This window comes from Taudactylus pleione, unplaced genomic scaffold, assembly GCF_031769625.1.
Source record: "Taudactylus pleione unplaced genomic scaffold, aTauple2 ptg000985l, whole genome shotgun sequence".
Taxonomy (NCBI): Eukaryota; Metazoa; Chordata; class Amphibia; order Anura; family Myobatrachidae; genus Taudactylus; species Taudactylus pleione.
This window is the reverse complement of record NW_028285386.1, coordinates 1,708,930-1,730,892: the sequence shown is the minus strand read 5'-3', so window position 1 is coordinate 1,730,892 and position 21,963 is coordinate 1,708,930. Positions and strand designations below refer to the sequence as shown.

At 46.6% G+C, this 21,963-nt stretch overlaps 1 protein-coding gene across 6 annotated transcripts in view; it reads left to right on the top strand.

Annotated features, from left to right (window-relative positions):
• The window catches only part of PAK6 (p21 (RAC1) activated kinase 6), a 167,452-nt gene that overhangs the window by 79,482 nt on the left and 66,007 nt on the right, over positions 1–21,963 (top strand). Inside the window, exon 3 of one of the 6 annotated variants that reach the window (XM_088460787.1) lies at positions 12,704–12,815. The exons of 2 other annotated variants lie outside the window; for them this stretch is intronic. In XM_088460787.1, coding sequence (XP_088316913.1) covers positions 12,813–12,815 — 3 coding nt within the window. In that variant the 5' untranslated portion in view covers positions 12,704–12,812. Of the gene's footprint in view, positions 1–4,330; positions 4,380–12,703; positions 12,816–21,196; positions 21,353–21,963 lie in introns of those variants that run through there. 3 more of the 6 variants (XM_088460790.1, XM_088460792.1, XM_088460788.1) reach the window with 3 other exon arrangements.

Genomic DNA, 21,963 nt, shown 5'->3' with positions numbered 1-21,963 from the left:
CCCACTACCCCACTGGCCGCTGTATAGCAGAGCAGCAGCACAGCATGCAGGAAGAAGCAGCATCAGTCTCCTGTCTCTCGCTGCATGATATGCTGGCGCACTGCTATACAGTGGCCAGTGGTAGGGGACAGGGCAAAAGTGTTACAGGGGTGGGAGGCACTGATCACGCACCCTCTGGATCCACCCCTGAACTGGAGACTCAAGATGGTGGTCTTTTCATTCTCCGATAAGAGCCCATCCTGGCGATCAGTAGAAGTAAAGTGATCTCATATGTGATCACTGTTCTGCGCTCAGAAACCAGCCAGGCTACTGTGTGAAGCTTTGCATACCTTGTTAAATACTGTCCCCATTAAAATCTTTGAGGGCAGCTGTTGCGTGTCTGGGGGCCGGAAAGCAGGAGATATGCATGCTATATTAGTACATTTTAGGGATACTTCATTCTTCCCTTAAATATGTGAAAACAGCTATTTTCTCATATTGTAAGAATTCATTAATAATAAACAGGTCCCACAGTCATGTTTATGTAACTTAGGCTGAGTCACTATAGCCCTCTCCAGAGATGTCAGCCTACCCATCGCTCATTTACACAGAGAAAAATGGCAGCTCCAAACTAAAGGCGCGTATCCACTACACAAGAGTGCAATCGTACATCATACTGTGCAGTGGATATTGTGATCACACTGAACAATATGTCGCTCGGTGCAGGCACCCTCCCTCATCCCCGAACATACACAAACCTGTCGATATCGACAGGCTGGCCTTCATGTTTAGGCGATGACAAATGGCGACGCACATCACTGGTCGTTGCTGGCATTTTACTGCCTGATTACTGCATGATTAATGAGCGATGGAACGATTATGATGTCGTGATCGTTCAATCACTCATTTTTCTCATCTGGTGGATACGCGCCTTAACATTATTAATAATAATAATAACCTTCACAACTTATTTTTGAATGAATGATCTACAGATTTATCACGTTTTCATCTGCAATGTTATACAGCATTTCTAGAAAGCGATGAGGTAAGGCCTATTGCCATCTCTCTTATCTCACTACTTTACATATTTTCTTCTGTGTGTCAGAGAAACATAATACAGTGTATCTTTTGTCTACACATGGGAGATTAGAGTATTTACTTTGCGACTAACATTCTTAAGGTGGGCACACACCCGACAGATATATCTGGAGATGATGGTCGTTCGTACACACTGAACGGCCATCATCTGCAGGTCGCGGCGACCAGGGGGCGTTTCCCGGCGGGAGTGGACGTGTCCTGCCCCCCTCCTTGCGGCCATCGCTCTGTGTGTACAGGCGGTCTGCAGACCGCTCGTATACACCTGCCGATGGACCGATATGTCTGCAGACATATCTGTCCATTGGCTGTGCAGCACAGCTAATGCGATATGTCGGTGAAAGCCGACGTTCACCGACATATTGCGGGTACACACTGCCCGACGGACAGCAGATATCTGTCAGTGTGTAACCAGCTTTACAAACTAATGCAAATTGATTTGACCTTATCTTACTTATGGTATGTTCGATTCACTACATTACAGTACTGAGCCCAGTACAGAAAAAATATCCATCCAGAACACTAAGTAAGTGGTTTCCAGCTATAGGAGAAGATTTAATAGTCTATTTTTTATTATCTCCATTGTCCCCACAAAATTTAGCATTTCATATGATAGCGATTATAAATGTTTTTTCACTGCCATTTATCAATCTGGGGCTCTTATGAGGCGGTTTTCTCTGCCTCACCAGCAGCCTAATTTTGCTGGTGAGGGGTTTGCAGGCCCCCATAGGAGAGTATAAGTAAACACCATCCCAAGATAGCATGACCTACTGTACCATCAGAGAGCAAAGCTTTCTGCTGCTTAATAACTAGAGCAGATACAGCAGTCCCCATAGCATGTTATGAGGCCACAATGGAAATGAATGATTTCTCTGTGGTAATCCTCTTCTTAATAGGAGGAAGTGGTGCTGGCCCCTTTCTCCACCAAAGACACCCAGCAAGGGGTTATAATTGCTGCATAAATAGACCCCTAAATGACAATTAGAACATGCACATTGTACAGGATGTAATAAAGGACAGCTTGAAAAGTAAAGTCTTAAACAAAAACTGTTGCAGCCTTGGGTAATTAAAATGGTAATAAATCATATTAGTATATTGAAAAATTTGTTTTGAAATTACTTGTTGCCCCCAAAAATCGTTGTTCTAATGGTTGTGTCTGGGAAGTTGTGCTGAATGGATACACATAGGGCTACTGCCTATTATTTTCCTAATATGCAAATACAGACCCTCCAACATGACCCATTCCATTAGGTACAAAATGCTCTGCTCCTGGACTTCTCACCTAATGTATGATTGCAGACCCCTGTGCTGAAACACCTTTCTCATCAATTACCTAGTTCAACACAGGTGACTGCAATCATACATTAGGTGGGAAGTCCAGGAGCAGAGCATTTTGTACCTAATGGAATGGGTGATGTTGGAGGGTAGGTAAATGTGCAGTACACGTATATAAGTGAATGATTCTTATAAGCTGAATGGAGCATCACACTGAAATGCACTGATCCCTGTGCTTTATGTACATGGATTATTTCCCAAGCATATGATCCAAATGTGCAGTATGCCTATGTAAGTGAATGATTCTTACAAGCTGAATGCAGTATTGCAGTGAAACGCACTGATCGGTATGTATTCGGCATCCTGGCAGTCTGGATGCCGACGCTCCTATTACCGGTGCCGAAATCCCGACGTCGGTCAGAAGCCCGGCACCATCATCCCGACCTCCAGGATACCGAAGGTAAGTATCAGGGTGTTGGGGAGGGCTTAGGTTTAGGGTGCGGGGTTAGGCACTAGGGGGAGAGTTAGCATACCGTCGAACAAGTGTCGGTATGTTAATTAACCCTTTTGAGATGCCGGCATCGTGATTCTAACTGCTGGGATCCTGAGCACCGGATCGCCTACCGATTCCCACTGATCCCTGTGCTTTACGTACATGGATTCTTACCCAAGCATATGATCCAAATGTGCAGTATGCCTATGTAAGTGAATGATCCTTGCAAGCTGAATTCAGGATCACACTGAAACGCACTGATCCCTATGCTTTATGTACATGGATTCTTACCCAAGCATATGAGCCAAATGTGCAGTACGCCAATGTAAGTGAATTAATTTTACAAGCTGAATGGAGCATCACACTGAAACGCATTGATCCCTATGCTTTATGTCAGAGGTTCCCAAATGTGGTCCTCAGGGCTCCCTAACAGTTCACGTTTTAGAGATATCCATGATTGAGCACAGGTGACTTAATGAGTACCTCAGTCAATTTGATTTAACCACCTGTGCTCAACCATGGACATCTCTAAAACCTGAACTGTTAGGGAGCCTTGAGGACTGCGTTTGGGAACCTCTCCTTTATGAACATGGATTCTTAAGCTGGCCACACACTAGACCAACTTACATCCAACCAGCCAACTACTTGATTGGTTCAAATGAAAATCTGGTAAGGAATGGGAGTAAGTGATGATCAGCAATTTGCTCCTAAATGCCAGAAAACAGATGAGAATGGTGGTCAGACAAGTTTGTTAAATGTTTGATCTAAACACTTTGTTCAAACAACAGTTTTTGTCCATTTTCTGGCGTTTGGGAGCAAATTGCTGCTTGTCATTTGCTTTCATACCTTACCAGATTTTCATTCCAACCAATTCACTAGTTGGATGGTTGGATGAAAGTTGGTCTAGTGTGTGGCCAGCTTTACCCAAGCATATGAGCCAAATGAAACATTTTATTGCATTTTGATTCCTGGTTCCTTTTGCACATTTCTTTTTTTTCTGCTTTTAAAAAATGCTACTATGTGCATGGCTAGATCTCTGTGATAGATAAAGTGTATGTGGCTTCTGACCAATTACCACTAACCTCAAATACTTATACCAGCACATGTATTTGTGAAAAGGGCACATAACCCAAACCTAAAGTGAAATGATAAATTCAGCTGCAGAAGGGTATTGGCCAATGAGCTAAAAAGTTTGAAAAATGTTAAGTTGGACGAGATTTCTTAAATACTAGAGAAAGATAAAGCGGTCATTCAGCTACCTATATAATAATTGTAGAAGGTCTGACCCATCTCCTCAATGCATGTGCAGTGGAAACCTGGGCCTGCGCCTCAATGGTTTCCACTGTGAGGGAGTCGGGACAGCCTTAGCAGAGGTGGCCTGGCCGCTGGGGTAAGTATGGGAGTGGGGAAGGGTGTGACGGAGCGACGGATGAAGCCACGACGGAGCAGTGGGAAGTAGCTGCATGAGGTCGGGGCTAACCAGTGAGGAGACGTGTTTGAGCGTGGATGTAGACTGAGGTTACCCGGCATATGCCAGGTCCATTATACTAGTCTATTTAATAACCGGCTAAGGTTTGTCCCATCTCCAACATGCACAGTGGGAGCTAGCGGCATATTCCACCCCTACCAAACAACTCCCACTGCAGCAAAGGAACAGGTAAGTGGAGCAGGATGGAGCGAGGGTTGTGAATAGGTGGTGCAAACAAGATTTACTAGTAGTGAATAAATAGAACAGACCAGAGCCAAGAACATAATAACAAGATATGCTGCTGTATTATTCAATCATTAATCAGCAAACTCTGCACATAAAGAAATAATCAATAATATTCCAGTAAGTGATAACGCAATCTCAATAAAGCATATTCATGAAGACTGCATAGATCAATTTTACAATTTAAAGGAAATTATTTGCAATACTTTAGAAAGGATTTGTATGTTGAGTTATTGTATTTGATTTCTGTTGAGACTCTGAAATATGATTACTGTGCAAAGTCTGTGAAATGTATTCTGTTTACCCTTGGGCAGGTGAATGTGGTGTGTGCAAACTCCGGAACGTACAGTCACTGAATTGCGAAAGTCTGTGAAAGTATGTAAAGCAGCAGGCCACACCCAGGCTGTCTGGCACTTGGCCTGAGTGCCAGGCGGCGAGTTTATTATCCAATTTGGTTATATACACAGGTGGCCAGATTGGATGAGATACTGTATGGCCATTCCGCATATGGGACAGGCCCCCGGAGTTCTTCCAGCTTCCTTGGGCTCTGAGACTGTACATACAATACAGTAGCGATTGCATTCGCTTTAACCAATATGCCTAGTAATAATGCAGTTGATTTCCATTAGATTATTTAGGTATCACTGTTATGGGGCCATGCGCACTGCAATATTGGGCCGATTTCCAATATTACAGCATGTGGTTGGCTGCATACTTGGTGTAATGTAAACATATACCTAGGGCCAAATACAAACTGGGCTAAAATCGTGGGTAAAAGCAGTGGCTGCAACTTTTTGCAATTGAATTATAAATGTGCTTTAAGTTAATGTGTCATTTAGTCACAGCTCCAGAGTAGGTGAAAAGTAGAGAAAAATCCTTCTTCTTATGCATAATTGCCTACTTTTGAAAAAGCCTTTTAGGGAGAGTGTGAAAGCAACACCTACGAGTGCACGTTAAAGTGGCCGTGTACTGCTACATGTGAGAGGTGTTCCATAAAATTGATTTATATCAATATATATGACCCCCAAAGCAGTTAGTAAGATGTACTTGTTTATGAGTACAAACTGATCCTTTTTTGAATATATGTATCTGATATATATATGTATATATATATATATATAATATATACTAGGGGTGTGCACCGGCCACTTTTCGTGTTTTGTGTTTTGGTTTTGGATCTGGATCTTTCTTCGTGTTTTGGATCTGGATTGGTTTTGCCAAAACCACCCTTCCGTGTTTTGGGTTCTGGGTTTTGTGTTTTGGATCTGTATTTTTTTGAAAAAAAGCATAAAAACAGCTAAAATCACAGAATTTGTAGGTTTTTCTGCTCCTATGCTATTATTAACCTCAATAACCTTAATTTCCACTCATTTCCAGTCTATTCTGAACACCTCACACCTCACAATAGTGTTTTTATGTCCAAAAGGTTGCACCGAGGTAGCTGGATGACTATGCTAAGCGACACGAGTGGGCGGCACAAACACGTGACCCATCTAGGAGTGACACTGCAGTGGCAGGCAGGATGGCAGTTAGAAAAACTAGGCCCCAAACTGTACATAATGCAAAGAAAAAAAGAGGTGCAAGATGGAATTGTCCTTGGGCCCTCCCACCCACCCTTATGTTGTATAAACAGGACATGCACACTTTAACAAATCAATCATTTCAGCGCCAGGGTCTGCCACACAACTGTGGCTGAAATGATTGGTTCGTTTGGGCCCCCACAAAACAAGCTGGCAATTAATGTGTCCCTGCACAAACTGGCTCTACGGAGGCAAGATGTCATCCTCATCCTCCTCATCCACCGATTCCTCACCCTCTTCAGTGTGTACATCCTCATCCTCACAAAGTATTAACTCGTCCCCACTTGAATCCACCACCACAGGTCCCTCTGTACCTTCTGGAGGCTGGTCTCCCTGGAAGAGCTGATAATTCATTTTGATGAACATCATCTTCTCCACATTCTGTGGAAGCAACCTCCTACGCCTTTCGCTGACAAGGTTCCCGGCTGCACTAAACACTCTTTCGGAGTACACACTGGAGGGGGGGCAACTCAGGTAAAATAGAGCCAGTTTGTACAGGGGCCTCCAAATTGCCTCTTTTTCCTGCCAGTACAGGTATGGACTGTCTGACATGCCTACTTGGATGCTGTCACCGATGTAATCCTCCACCATTCTGTCAATGGTGACAGTATCATATGCAGTGACAGTAGACATGTCAGAAATTGTTGCCAGGTCCTTCAGTCCGGACCAGATGTCCAAACTTGGTCCTGCCTGCCCTGCATCACCGCCAGCGGGTTGCTTAGGATACCTAAGTTTTTTCCTGGCAGCCCCAGTTGCGGGAGAAAATGAAGAAGGAGCCGTTGACGTGTCACGTTCCGCTTCAGCTGACAGTGTGTTCACCAGCAGGTCTTTGCACCTCTGCAGGCTTGTGTCGGCCGGAAAGAGAGACACCACATAGGCTTTAAACCTAGGATCGAGCACGGTGGCCAAAATGTAGTGGTCTGATTTCAACAGATTGACCACCCTGGAATCCTGGCAAAGCGAATGAAGGGCTTCATCCACAAGTCCCACATGCCGAGCGGAATCGCTCCGTCTTAGCTCCTCCTTCACTTTCTCCAGCTGCTTCTGCAAAAGCCTGATGAGGGGAATGACCTGACTCAAGCTGGCAGTGTCTGAACTGACTTCACGTGTGGCAAGTTCGAAGGGCTGAAGAACCTTGCACAACACGGAAATCATTCTCCACTGCGCTTGAGTCAGGTGCATACCCCCTCCTTTGCCTATGTCATAGGTGGATGTATAGGCTTGTATGGCCTTTTGCTGCTCCTCCATCCTCTGAAGCATATAGAGGGTTGAGTTCCACCGCGTCACAACCTCTTGCTTCAGGTGATGGCGGGGCAGGTTCAAGAGTGTTTGCTGGCGCTCCAGTCTTCGGCACGCAGTCGCTGAATGGCGAAAGTGGCCAGAAATTTTTCGGGCCACCCAAAGCGTCTCCTGCACGCCCCTGTCGCTTTTCAGAAAATTCTGCACCACCAAGTTTATTGTGTGAGCAAAACATGGGACGTGCTGGAATTTGCCCAGATGTAATGCCCGCACAATATTGGTGGCGTTGTCAGATATCACAAATCCCCAGGAGAGTCTAAGTGGGGTAAGCCACTGGGCGATGATTTCCCTCAGTTTCTCTAAGAGGTTGTCGGCGGTGTGCCTCTTACTGAAACCGGTGATACACAGCGTAGCCTGCCTTGTAACGAGCTGGCGTTTCTGAGATGCTGCTACTGGTGACGCTGCTGCTGTTGCTGCGTAAGGTGATACATCTACCCAGTGGGCTGTCACAGTCATATAGTCCTTAGTCTGCCCTGTTCCACTTGTCCACATGTCCGTGGTTAAGTGGACATTGTGTACAACGGCATTTTTCAGGACACTGAGGACACTTTTTCTGACGTTTCTGTACAGTCTCGGTATCGCCTGCCTAGTGAAGTGGAATCTAGACGGGATTTGGAACCGGGGACACACTACCTCCATCAATTGTCTAAATCCCACTGCACTAATGGCGGATACCGGACGCACGTCTAACACCAACATAGCAGTCAAGGCCTCAGTTATACGTTTTGCTTCAGGATGACTGCTGTCGTACTTCATCCTCCTCGCTAAGGACTGTTGGAGGGTCAATTGTTTAGTAAAAGTAGTGGTGTTCCTACTTCCTCTCTGGGATGATGAACGACTCCCAGCAGCAGCAGCAACAGCAGCAGCGGCAGCAGTAGGCGTAGCAATGCAGGATCCTCCGGAGGAATCCCGGATAGGAGAGTCAGTCATGCCAGTGATATGGCCTGCAGGACTACTTCCGATCCTGACTAAGGAGGAAATTGACGAGGAGGGAGTTGACGGTGTGGTTTGCAGGCGCTTGGATACAACAGGACAACGGGATTTAGGTGTCCCTGGACTGCTTACGGTCTGAGCCAAAGTTTCTGAACTTGACAGTAACTTTTTATGAACGCGCTGCAGGTGCCGTATAAGGGAGGATGTTCCTAGGTGGTTGACGTCCCTACCCCTACTTATTTCACCTTTACATATGGTACATATGGCAAGACAGTTGTTGTCCGGATTTGGATAGAAATATTGCCAGACCAAAGAGGTGGAATGTTTGGTCTTCTGCCCAGGCATGACCGTGATGGGCTTTTTCATCCCACGGACAACAACTGTCTCCCCCGGAGCCTGATTTAAACAAACCACATCACCATCAGAATCCTCCTCGCCAACTTCCTCCTCAGCGCCAGCTACACCAGTATCCTCATCCTGTTGTACTTCAACAGTGACATCTTCAATTTGCATATCAGCAAGTGGACTGTGGGTGCTCCTTTCAGCACTTGCAGGGGGCGTGCAAATGGTGGAAAGAGCCACCTCTTCCCGTCCAGTGCTGGGAAGGTCAGGCATCGCAACCACCACCACACTTGGACTCTCTTTGGGGATTTGTGATATCTTCTTAGAAAGCACAGTTCTTCGCTGTGCTTTTGCCAGCTTAACTCTTTTGATTTTTTTAGTGGGAGGAGTGCTTCCATCGTCATGTGAAGCTGAACCACTAGTCATGAACATACTAGGGATCGACCTTAGCCGTTCCTTGCCACTCCGTGTCGTAAATGGCATATTGGCAAGTTTACGTTTCTCTTCAGCTGATTTAAATGTCTTTTTCAAGGTCATTTTCCTGAACTTTGCCATTTGGGATTGTATGTGCCCTCTACTATGACATTGGGCATCGGCCTTGGCAGACGACGTTGATGGCATGTTATCGTCTATGTCATGACTAGTGGCAGCAGCTTCAGCACTAGGAGGAAGTGGTTCTTGATCTTTCTCTATTTTATTTTTATCGGAGAAAGTTTGGTCCTCCATTTATGTTATATCGATTTGATATATACGTGCGGCTAAACACAGAAAATAAATTTTTTTTTGGTTCGGACTGGAGTGTACTTTGTGGGTTACAGCACCCTTTAACGGTCAAGCCAGCCGGCCCTTTACTTATGACACAGGCGCACTCTTGGCACTACTTTGTTGATGCACGTGCGGCTACTGCGCACACAATTCACAAACACAGAAAATAATTTTTTTTTGGTTTGGACTGGAGTGTACTTTGGGGGTTACAGCACCCTTTAACGGTCAAGCCAGCCGGCCCTTTACTTATGACACAGGCGCACGCTTGGCACTACTTTGTTGATGCACGTGCGGCTACTGCGCACACAATTCACAAACACAGAAAATAATTTTTTTTTTGGTTTGGACTGGAGTGTACTTTCGGGGGTTACAGCACCCTTAACGGTCAAGCCAGCCGGCCCTTTACTTATGACACAGGCGAACGCTTGACACTACTTTGTTGATGCACGTGCGGCTACTGCGCACACAATTCACAAACACAGAAAATAATTTTTTTTTGGTTTGGACTGGAGTGTACTTTCAGGGGTTACAGCACCCTTTAACGGTCAAGCCAGCCGGCCCTTTACTTATGACACAGGCGCACGCTTGGCACTACTTTGTTGATGCACGTGCGGCTACTGCGCACACAATTCACAAACACAGAAAATAATTTTTTTTTGGTTTGGACTGGAGTGTACTTTCGGGGGTTACAGCACCCTTTAACGGTCAAGCCAGCCGGCCCTTTACTTATGACACAGGGGCACTCTTGGCACTACTTTGTTGATGCACGTGCGGCTACTGCGCACACAATTCACAAACACAGAAAATAATTTTTTTTTAGGTTTGGACTGGAGTGTACTTTCGGGGGTTACAGCACCCTTAACGGTCAAGCCAGCCGGCCCTTTACTTATGACACAGGCGCACGCTTGGCACTACTTTGTTGATGCACGTGCGGCTACTGCGCACACAATTAACAAACACAGAAAATAATTTTTTTTTGGTTTGGACTGGAGTGTACTTTCGGGGGTTACAGCACCCTTTAACGGTCAAGCCAGCCGGCCCTTTACTTATGACACAGGCGCACGCTTGGCACTACTTTGTTGATGCACGTGCGGCTACTGCGCACACAATTCACAAACACAGAAAATAATTTTTTTTTAGGTTTGGACTGGAGTGTACTTTCGGGGGTTACAGCACCCTTAACGGTCAAGCCAGCCGGCCCTTTACTTATGACACAGGCGCACGCTTGGCACTACTTTGTTGATGCACGTGCGGCTACTGCGCACACAATTCACAAACACAGAAAATATATTATTTTTTTAGCACTTGGGGGGAGCACCCCTGATGGACAGAGCACCCCCTGGACAACACTACAGCACCCCTTTAGGACTGGGACACTGCACAGGACTTTGGAACTGACTGCACAACACAGTCCAGCCAGCCCCTATGGACTTTGAAGTAGTGGACACAGCCCCTATTAACAACAGCAGCACAGCACAACACAGCCAGCCCCTATGGACTTTGAAGTAGTGGACAACAGCAGCACTACACTACACTACACTACACAGCACTAACTCCCACCCTCCCTCTTCACTGTCCACAGCCGAGTGAGAAAATGGCGCCGACGCGGGTACCTTATATAGGATCCAAAACCCGCGAGACTCGGAAGGCGGGATGATGACGTTTTGCCTCGATGTCAGATCCGAGTCAGGCGGGAAAAGTCGAGCCTGACTCGGATCGGACTCGGATCGGGGGGGCTCGGGGGGGTTCGGATTTCAGAAATCCGAACCCGCTCACCCCTAATATATACATATATATATATGTGTGTATCCGTTGACGAAAGGCTATTAACAGTACCTAGAATCTCCTGGAATTCATCTGGGGGTCGAGCTTTCAATTTTGGGGCTCCAACCTTATGGAACTCACTTCCCCGCACAGTTCGAGAGGCCTCCACTCTAGAATCCTTCAAAAATAAACTCAAGACTCACCTATTCACCCAAGCATTTCACTATTGTCCCTTGTTTAAGCTTATTTTGTGTTTTGTACTGTAAAGGCAAATGTAAAGCACTTTGAGTCCTTTAGGAGAAAAGCGCTATATAAATAAAATTATTATTATTATTATTATATATTATTGTATGTAGCAGCTACATAATGGGGGTAATGTGTAATCAGGGAGATTGCTAGACTCTTCAGGGAGTCATGGAGATTGCTGCTATTTCAGGGAGTCTTCCTGACAATCAGGGAGAGTTGGCAAGTATTGTTTAATGGAATAATGACAGGACACAATGCAGATCCCCTGGGACACCCTTATCAATCAATAATAATGTGTTTAGAGGTTTTTAGTAAAATATGGCCAATAAAAGCAGAATAATGTGGGGTATGCATGTGGGTTCTGTATTAATGGGAAAGGGCTTTTTACATTTTTCAATGGGAGTTGCCATGTTGTTTTCAGACTTTTTACAAACTTGTATATGCCCAACTAAAAATCATAATAGAGACATTTTAAAACATCCCAAAATACTCTAGACCAGGGGCGGGCAATAAGCGGCTCTCCAGCCGCTGTTGAACTACACATCCCAGAATGCCCTGCAACAGTTTTAGCAGGGCCACTTACAAAAACACTGGTAGGGCATGCTGAGATGTGTAGATCTACGACAGCTGAGGGGCCACTTATTGCCCACCCCTGCTCTAGTCACTTATCTTTGCTGAAATACACTAGCTGGCTGTAATTTTTCCATCATTCAAAAAAGTTGCAAATACCAACCTTGTGACGCCATGTAACTGTCTCCAACACTGTGCTTATGGCCACTGGCAGCTCTCTACACTGTCCTGCTATCTTTTCTGTCACTTTTTTGGGGTTCCATGTACTTGACACGGGTCACACGGCAGAATTAATGCGTGACATTGCGGCAATGCCCACAAACTGCTGGTCATTGAGTGCGCGGTTGATGAAAATGTCCCGCAAAGTGTGCGATACTGTAACACTATGCTATGGAACTTGCGGCTATGTGAATTTGGCCCATCGAGGGTTTGTATGGTTACCTTCATTCCAGATTCATGGCAGAATTATGAATGAGCTTGGACATAATGGAAGCATGTGATTGGATTACACACCTGCCGATATAGAAGTGTTTTTTGTAGAAAATCAAGAAAAATTTTAAAACATTTAGGAGAGATGACTGAATTTGCATCTGTTATTTATATGCATAACATTCAGTCTGACCTGTGAGATATTTGTATGTTCCTGAACAGGATGTAGTTACCATTCCGGCGGTCGGGATGATGGCACTCAGAATACCATTGCTGGAATGCCGACAGCTGTAGGAATCTTGTCGCGAGAATATCCACTGCCGGCATCCCGATGGTAAGTATTAAGATAAGGGGGATGGTTAGAGTTAGGGTTAGGCACTAGGGTGAGGGTTAAGGTTTGGCCATTGGTGGGGGGGAGTAGGGTTGGGCACTAGGGGGAGGGTTAAAGATTGGCTGTGGGTGGGGTAGGGTTAGGCACTAGGGGGAGGGTTAAGGTTTGGCTGTGGGGGGGTAGGGTTAGGCACTTAGGGAGAGGGTTAAGGTTTGGCTGTGGGTGGGTAGGGTTAGGCACTAGGGGGAGGGTTAAGGTTTGGCTGTGGAGGGGTAGGGTTAGGCACTAGGGTGTTTGACTGTGGGTGGGGGGGTAGGGTTGGGCACTAGGGGGAGGGTTAAGGATTGGCTGTGGGGGGGTAGGGTTAGGCACTAGGGGGAGGGTTAAGGTTTGGCTGTGGGAGGTTAGGGTTAGGCACTAGGGGGAGGGTTAAGGTTTGGCTGTGGGGGGGTAGGGTTAGGCACCAGGGGGAGGGTTAAGGTTTGGCTGTGGGAGGTTAGGGTTAGGCACTAGGGGGAGGGTTAAGGTTTGGCTGCGGAGGGGTAGGTTTAGGCACTAGGTGGAGGGTTAAGGTTTGGCTGTGGGGGGTAGGGTTAGGCACTAGGGGGAGGGTTAAGGTTTGGCTGAGGTGGGGGGCTGGGTTAGGCACTAGGGGGAGGGTTAAGGTTTGGCTGTGGGGAGGGTAGGGTTAGGCACTAGATGGAGGGTTAAGGTTTGGCTGTGGGGGGTAGGGTTAGGCCCTAGGGGGAGGGTTAAGGTTTGGCTGTGGGGGGGTAGGGTTAGGCACTAGGGGGAGGGTTAAGGTTTGGCTGTGGGGGGGTAAGGTTAGGCACTAGGGGGAGGGTTAAGGTTTGGCTGTGGGGGGGTAGGGTTGGACACTAGGGGGAGGGTTAAGGTTTGGCTGTGGGGGGGTAGGGTTAGGCACTAGGGAGAGGGTTAAGGTTTGGCTGTGGGGGGTAGGGTTAGGCACTAGGGGGAGGGTTAAGGTTTGCCTATGGAGGGGTAGGGTTAGGCTGCAGGGGGTTAGGGTTAGCTTGCTGGAAAGGTGGTTAAGGGGAGGATTAGGGTTAGGAGACTTACCTAATTGGGTCAGGATTCTGACTGTCGGGATGCAGCTCTCAGTATTCTGACTGCCGGCATCCCAATGGTAAGTATTAGGGTTAGGGGGAGGGTTAGATTTAGGGTTATCAGTGGGGGAGGGTAAGGGTTAGGTTGTGGGAAAATTTACTTAGGGTTAGGGGGAGTGTTATGATTATGACAATTACATAATTGAGTTAGCATTCTGTCGAGATGCCATACCCAACTCTCCTGAACTTATCTTTGATTTTTTCCTTAATTAACTGGGGCTCATCTAACTCATATAATATGTATTATTGATGGGAGCTTTATGTGTATATATCAGTTATTCAAGCCCATGTTGATGTCCCTGTGGTGGCTTGCTGCTGAACAATATTGGGTTAACCAAAGCTTCTGTTTCTGAGGTAGATTTCTCGCAGAGCAGACTGATTTAGCATAGTTTAGCCTCACATGTGAAATTATGCTTTCCTTTGCCTGCATGGAGGAAAATGTACATTTTCTCACTGATTTCCTTGGATTTTAGGATTAGCTACATGATGATGAATCACGTAGAACGGGTATAACAAGTCCACACAAAATCCCACATCCTTTCATTTTTGATGCAATCTGTATGTGGAGTCAGCAATCCATCTAGTCACCAAACTGGGTCATCCACATCTATTGTTATGGCTGAATTCCATAGTGTTCCTGTGAGTCATGGGATTTAGTGACACAGCACTGGCATATCCGGCAGGAGGCATCACATGGCACCTGGAGAAATCACGTGTCCCATTTACTTGTTCATTTTCATACCTGCTGCAAAGGAATGCGACCTTGTGATGTTTGGATGTCATTTAAATTCAAAGTATCTGCATAATCCGATTTCTTGTCAGTAATAATATTAACCATAACTACTGGGAATGCATTTCTTGAAGTTACCATAGAAAGTTAGTAATGAGAGACTCTGGTCTAGTTGAATCCTTATTTTTATTCCAGCCTTCAGGGGGGTATTTATCAAAGCTTAGAGAGAGAAAAAAATGTGGGGGAAATGTACTAAGCCTTGGAGAGTGATAAAGTGGATGGAGATAAAGTACTATCCAATCAGCTCCTAACTGTCATTTTTCAAACACAGCCTGTAAAGTGACATAAGCTAATTGGTTGGTACTTAATCTCTCTCCACTTTATTACTCAGTACATCTCCCCTAAAGGACTAACCAATCAGCTTCTAACTTACATTATATAGGTTGTGTTTGGCATTGATGCTTATGCGCGTGTGTGCCCCCAAATGTGGCAACGGTCAGTGACATGAAGGATAAGCAGCCAGCAGCTTCTTGCATGTGGTGCTGCTGACTCACGCATGTGAATATTCTTCCCCAGGGAGTGGGCTCTCGGCTATATTGTTACAGCCAATCATCACACTAATGCTGGGTACACATTGGGAGATATATTGGCCGATCAATTGATCGGTCAATATATTGCATATTGCGTCGGCTGTACAGCACAACCGATGGCAGATGTATCTGTCCATCGTGCTGTGTGTACAGGCGATCAGCTGACCACCCGTACACTTGCCACGGCAGCTACAGGGAGGGAGTTGCGCCGCAAACCCGGCCAGCGGGACCCGCTGACAAATGGAAGATGATGGTTGTTCATTGTGCATGAACAAACAACCATCATCTGCAGATATTTCTACTAGGTGGAATGGGTATGAAATACCGGGGCTGAAGAGTCGCTGGTTCAAATCCCGACCACTGAAGCCCAACAAGTGACAATCCCGATGAGGAAAGGTAAGTACACTATCCCTCCCCTAACCCTAGCCTTGGGGGGGTGCCTAACCTTAATTTCTCCCCTGTGTGCCTAACCTTAACCCTCCTTCCCCACACCCTAAACTTAAGTCTCCCAGGGGAGTGCCTAACTCTAACCTCCCCTAGTGGTGCCTAACCCTACTCCCCCCCACCCCCCTTCCCGCCGCCTAACCCTACCACTCCCAGTGGGGTGCCTAACCATAAGTTCCTCCCGGGGATGGCTAAACCTAACCCCCCCCTTCCCCGGGGACAAACACATACCCAGCCAAGTAGATTCGGGATTCCGGTGGTTCAGGATGCCGACGCCGGTATCCCGATCTCATTCCAGGCGGCGGGATTCTGGCGTCAGTATATCCGACGGCTGGCATCCCGTCAGCCGGCAACATCACTACATCCCCTGCTAGGTGTGTACCCAGCTTTACATTCTGAGGAGCTGAGGCTAGTGCCCCCACCCTTGTGCCAATGTAAGTTGCAGCAGAGGTGGTGGTGCAGCTTCTGAATGGGGTGGTGCTGACTATGGCACCTCCTGTGCTTGCAGCTGCCCAGACTATTGCCATACTGTTAAATATTTCAGGGGAAGGGGGCCTGGACTGCACACCCTAGCTCTTTATAATGGGATGTGCTACCTAGCTGAGAATTAATACTACAACATAGAAAAAAAATGAGGCCAGATGTAAGGTAACCTCATCGGGTCAGTCCCTAACACTATGGGGGTTCATGTCTGGGGCGTGGAGCACCCCTAAACCATCCTCAGCCAAACCACCCCAGGGCACCACACAAAATTAAATAAAAAATAGCAGTGAAGTGTTAGGTAAGTGAAAGTGACTGCTTAGTGTTGAAAGTGTTAGAAAACTGAAAAATATATGTGTGAAATGTAACAAACAAATGTAACAAACAAAAAACAAACATAGGGTCTCATTCAGACTCGGTCGCAAGCACCGATGTGCTCGTAACTGGGTCGATAGTTAGCCCTGTGCACGCGCAGCGGCCGCACTGCGCGTGCGCAAGCCCTGGAGCGAGAGAGAAACGCCTACCGTTTTGTGGGCGGCCGCACTGACATCATCAGTGATGTCAGTGGGGAGCTTCCTGCTCGATTATAGCAGGATGCTCCCTGGGGCTTGCGGCTGCCGAGACCCAACCATAGGGTCTCGTCGCAAGCCACGATGGTGTTCACACATACATTGCCTCCAGTAGTGGCCACCCTTATGCAGGCCCCCAGTAGTGATCCCCCTATGCAGGGCCCCCAGTAGTTGTCCCCCCTGTGCAGTACCCCTTGTGCCCCAGGAGTGGTCCCCCAGTAGTGCCCCTTATATAGTGCCCCCAGTAGTAGTCCCCCGTAAGCAGTGCCCCTGTAGTGGTCCCCCCTATGCAGTGCCCCAGGAGAGGTCCCCCTTATGCAGGACTCCAGTAGTGATCCCCCCTATGCAGTGCCCCTTCTACAGTGCCCCCAGTAGTGGTCCACTGTGTGCAGTGCCCCTTGTGCCCCCAGTAGTAAGCCCCCTATGCAGTGCCCCCAGTAGTAGTCCCCCCTATGCAGTGCCCCCAGTAGTGATCCCCCCTATGCAGAGCCCCTTTTACAGTGCCCCTTGTGCCCCCAGTAGTAAGCCCCCTATGCAGTGCCCCCAGTAGTAGTCCCCCCTATGCAGTGCCCCCAGTAGTGGTACCCCCTATGCAGTGCCCCCAGTGGTAGTCCCCCTATGCAGTGCCCCCAGTAGTGGTACCCCCTATGCAGTACCCCCAGTTTTGCCCTTTATATAGTGCCCCCAGTGGTAGTCCCCCCCCTTGTAGTGCCTCTAGTAGTAGTCCCCCCTTGTAGTAGTCCCCCCCCCTTGTTGTGTCATGACGTCTCTCCCATTACCCACTGCGGGAGCCGAAAGATGGAGCTCATGAGTGAGCTCCAGCCTGGCTCCGGCAGTGGGAGCAGCAGCCAATGAGAGTCTGACAGACTCTCATTGGCTGCTAATTAAAACAAACACACAGCTGCCGATGGCTGTGTGTTTGTGTATTTGTCACTGTGTAGGTGCTGACCGAACTCCGTCCAGTCAGCGCTACACGTGCGGTGCAGCTGTGTCACAGAGACACAGGACCTCATTCAGAGTTGGTCATTGCGGCCGCACACCACCGATGTTCGCTATACTGCGCATGCATAAAGTTCGCAATGCGCGTGCGCAAACTAGCCGCTACGATCAGAAATTTCTCTCTCCTTGAACACAGCCTGGTCGGTAGTTTGAGTGACAGATTGAGGCGTTTGTGGGTGGTAACAGGGGAAGGTGCTTGAAAACGGGGGAGTGGAGATCCGAACGCAGGCGTGCCTCATTATGCGAACGGCGTTTTATGGGAGTGCATACGGTTTATGGGAGTGCATAATTAACAAAGTAGCGTCATGGCACATGTGACCTGGGAGGTTTTTACACTGACATGATCGTAGAGCTTAAGAGAGGGTATGGTCAACCTTAAGCTCTACGACCAGTTCCGATGGTCTCGATTAATCCTTATATGCCCGGAGATGACGTGCAATGCGTACGAGAAGGGGGCGTATTTTTTTGTCTTCTGACCGCTTCCTCCCCTTGGTCGGCCAACTACCGATCCAAACTTAGGGACGCAACTTGCGAGGGAATCATTTGCATATCCGGCCCCTTTTTCCGTACAACTGTGCGGCCACTTCAATCGACTCTGAATGAGGTCCCCAGTCTGCCCGTGGCCCGCATGGTCGCAGCTGAGGCACCCTCCACTATGTGGTGCCCTACTCAGCTGCGTACTATGCGTATGCGTAGAGCTGGCCCTGCCCACACCCCAAAATTCACCCCATATCTGACTTGCTACATTGTACTAAATGCATATAGCTTTTACATGTGGCTTTACTATACTGACTGTGCATTCAGTAATACCCCTTTTACCCCAGAGCTAAAACCCGCGTTATTGCAGGGTTAACCCGGGTAGCTCCTTGGTGTAAAATGGGACAGGGTTGGATTTCTGGGACGAGTGACCCCATAATCCAACTCAGGTAACTTGCAGGGTTTAACACGGGAATAACCCGTGAAACCCTGCAGTGTAAACGGCGCGATCCGGGTCATGATGACCTGGAGCGCGCTGCATCCTTCAGTGGCGCTTGGAGATTATGTCATCTCCAAGCGTCCACTTCCACACCGGAAGAGCTGAGTCACTGCAAACCTGGCTCTGGTGTGAACGGCGCCGACTCGGGAATTTACTGGGTTGGTCGCCGGCTAAATTCCGGGTCTGATCTGGTTTATAGCCCTGTTCAGACCCGGAATTTAGGTATAAAAGCAATATAAATGATGGCTCCCTAATTAAAAAATCATACTGTTACCCATTAGTGTTGTCAATTTGAATAATATATTTAAACATACATAACCATACATATAATATAGTTGGATAGCAGCAATGCTGTCTATACATAAACCCTCATGTCATCATTTTGTAACACATTGTGCTCTGCATCCTCTCATTTATCAGGGTTCTTTTCTCGTTCAACTTGGGGTTCCCATATCAGCTGCTGTGACTGAGCACTGCACAGCCATGTGCACTTGTAGCCCCCTAGTCCATCCCAGTGTCATTTTTCTCAGATTTGTAGAATAAATAATATGCTGTACCTTAGAGCAGTGTTTTCCAAACTGGTCCTCATGGTCCACTCACAGTCCAGACATTAGGAATATCCCTGCTTCAGTACACGTGGTTAAATCAAACTCACTGAGGTAATAACTAAGCCACATGTGCTCATCCATGGTTATTCTTATTGTCTGGACTGTGAGTCGGCCATGAGGATCTGGTTTGGGAAACACTGGCTTAAAGAAGTTAGTTTATTAGCTAGCATGCATCCTCCTGCAGCTTTTATACAGTGCTATATAACTTGTGAGCTTTATAGCCATGTATTTATATAGTCACAGATACAGTTATAACCAGTGATTAGGCTCATGCCTTATACCAGATTGCTATAGAAAGTACAGAAGGAACCTAAAGTTGTTGTAATGTTTGAGTGTATTAATGAACGGGACCTAGGGGTCTATTTATGAAGGTTAAAACCACAATGCCCTTGCCCTTCTGCTCCACGGGAGGTTTCTGTCCTCCCTGAGCTCGCCTTAGGACTCCTGTGATACGGTTTGACAGGTGTACCGCCCCATGCATTAGGCAAACTAAAACCGCTGTCTCCATTATCTTCAATATTCAAGTGAAGATGGCGGTTTCACTCTGGGCCTGATTTAGATGTGGACGTACTGACGATATTTATGCAGTTGAGCGATTATCGATGGCCTGCGCATGCACCAAGGTACCTTTGCAATGCTGCTCGCAGTGAGGATTTACTCGCCTAGTGACAACATTCAGGGATCGTTTGGAGGGGTTATGGGGATTGGCGGCAAAAACGCAGGCGTTTCATGACCGTTTTCGGGATATCTGCCCACATCTGCGATCCTGTGCGCAGCAAATATGGCGCCAGCGTCCCATTTCCCTCACCCATTCTGCGCGACGCGATTTGTATGCGGTTGCTTGGATCTGAGAAGCGAGGGGTGGGCGTCTCACTACACTTCCAGGAGGTTACAGCAGTATCGTATTTTCGCACAGCAGCTGCGCGCGGATTGAAGCTGCAATTACAGTAACGTCCACATCTGAACCAGGCCCTCTATACATATGGGGAGAGCATCACCAGAGGGGGATTTTCTGATCCCTCCCCAATGGACAGCCGCAAAGGCAAAAATGGAGGAAAGAGTGAATCTGTGCGTCTCTTTCCTCAACATTCGATACATTCAGTGAATCAATTTTTATATTTTAAATGGGTCAAGTTTTTGTTTACTTTAGAGTGTGGATACGTCTTCTATATCACAGCCACTGGTGATTTAATATCTACCCATGGTTACTAATGTATCATGTGATAATGTCATAATCCCAATATAGGGACAATACTTTACAAGATTATACAGCCAAACCCCGGTATTATAAAGTAGAAGACTTTGCATAAGGTAGGGATTATCTTTCTCCAAGACTGCAGGTTATTGGATAAATTGTGATCAGACTGATTTATATCCAGGAAATAATCTAATAATGTATGAAAGATCATTCATGAAAGCCAGAATCTATTTTTTTTTCTTCATTTAATTCATCCAAAAATAAGGATATTGGGTATTTGTAAACTTTTTTACCATTGATTCATTCTCCTATAGCCTGGCCGCTTATGAACTTTTAAACATCAGTTTATTTAATGTACAATTGTCTTCAAATTAATATTTACCAAGATTAAAGGAATCTGATAGAGAATTCAAACCAGGATCAGCAGCTGATCTGTGCATTTTTCAGTTTTAAATCCAGAGATCTTAATCTGTGAGCCAACATTTAGCTAATCCCATTCATTTGCCGGCTGCACAGTAAAGAAAAGTCACTGCCTTCTTTACACTGAGTACAATAGTGCAGACTGCATGGTAGCCAGTCAGACAGCTCCTCCAAACTTCTCATACCTGTGTCAGCTATGCCCCACCCTGTAATCACACTCCCAGCAAGGTGAAAGAGGAAAAAGCCCGACACACACACATTGTACAAACATGTCAGGTTTCCTCTCTCCTCCCCGCTCTCCCGCGCTCTCTCCCTCCTCTCTCCTTAGCTGTCCCTACTTTCCCTCACAGTGAGAGGATTATTTCATGCCAGTGATCAGGTGCATGCTACAGTCTCCAAGTAAGTGACCTCTTCCATTTATAACCTGGCAGGCCTGTCTCCGTATGTAACTGGGGCATATTACTGAACTGTTTTTCTTGCTGAGGCTGCTGAATCTACTGATCAATAATTTATGTGGTTTCACTAGAGGTCTTCACTCTTGGGATCAGAGGCAGGTAGAGGCACAGTGTGGGCTCTGCATTTACAGTCTTGTGTCACATGCTTGATCTTCCCTGCAGCCTTTCAACACTAAAACATGTTTATAATGTGAGGCAGGGACAGTTACTTGCTTTTGCAATCCTTCGTAATATTCTGACAAATTCATACACCTGAATGTTAATAAAAGCAAATATAATAATAAGAAAAACAGTGATCTCAAATTAGAGGTGTGCGGTCCGGTTCTACAGAAATCTGAATCCACGCAAATTTTGTGAATCCGGATAAATCAGAATCACGGTTCTGATTCTTTTTGTGGTTCGGAATTCGGATTTGAAATCTCAACTATGTATTTTGGATTGCATAAATGACATTATTTTTGCTGTTTTTTTCAAAAACTTTTTAGCAATTTCTTTAAAAAAAAAACCACCAAGTCCAAAACACTTGAGGGTGGCTTTGTAAGACCAAAACATGAA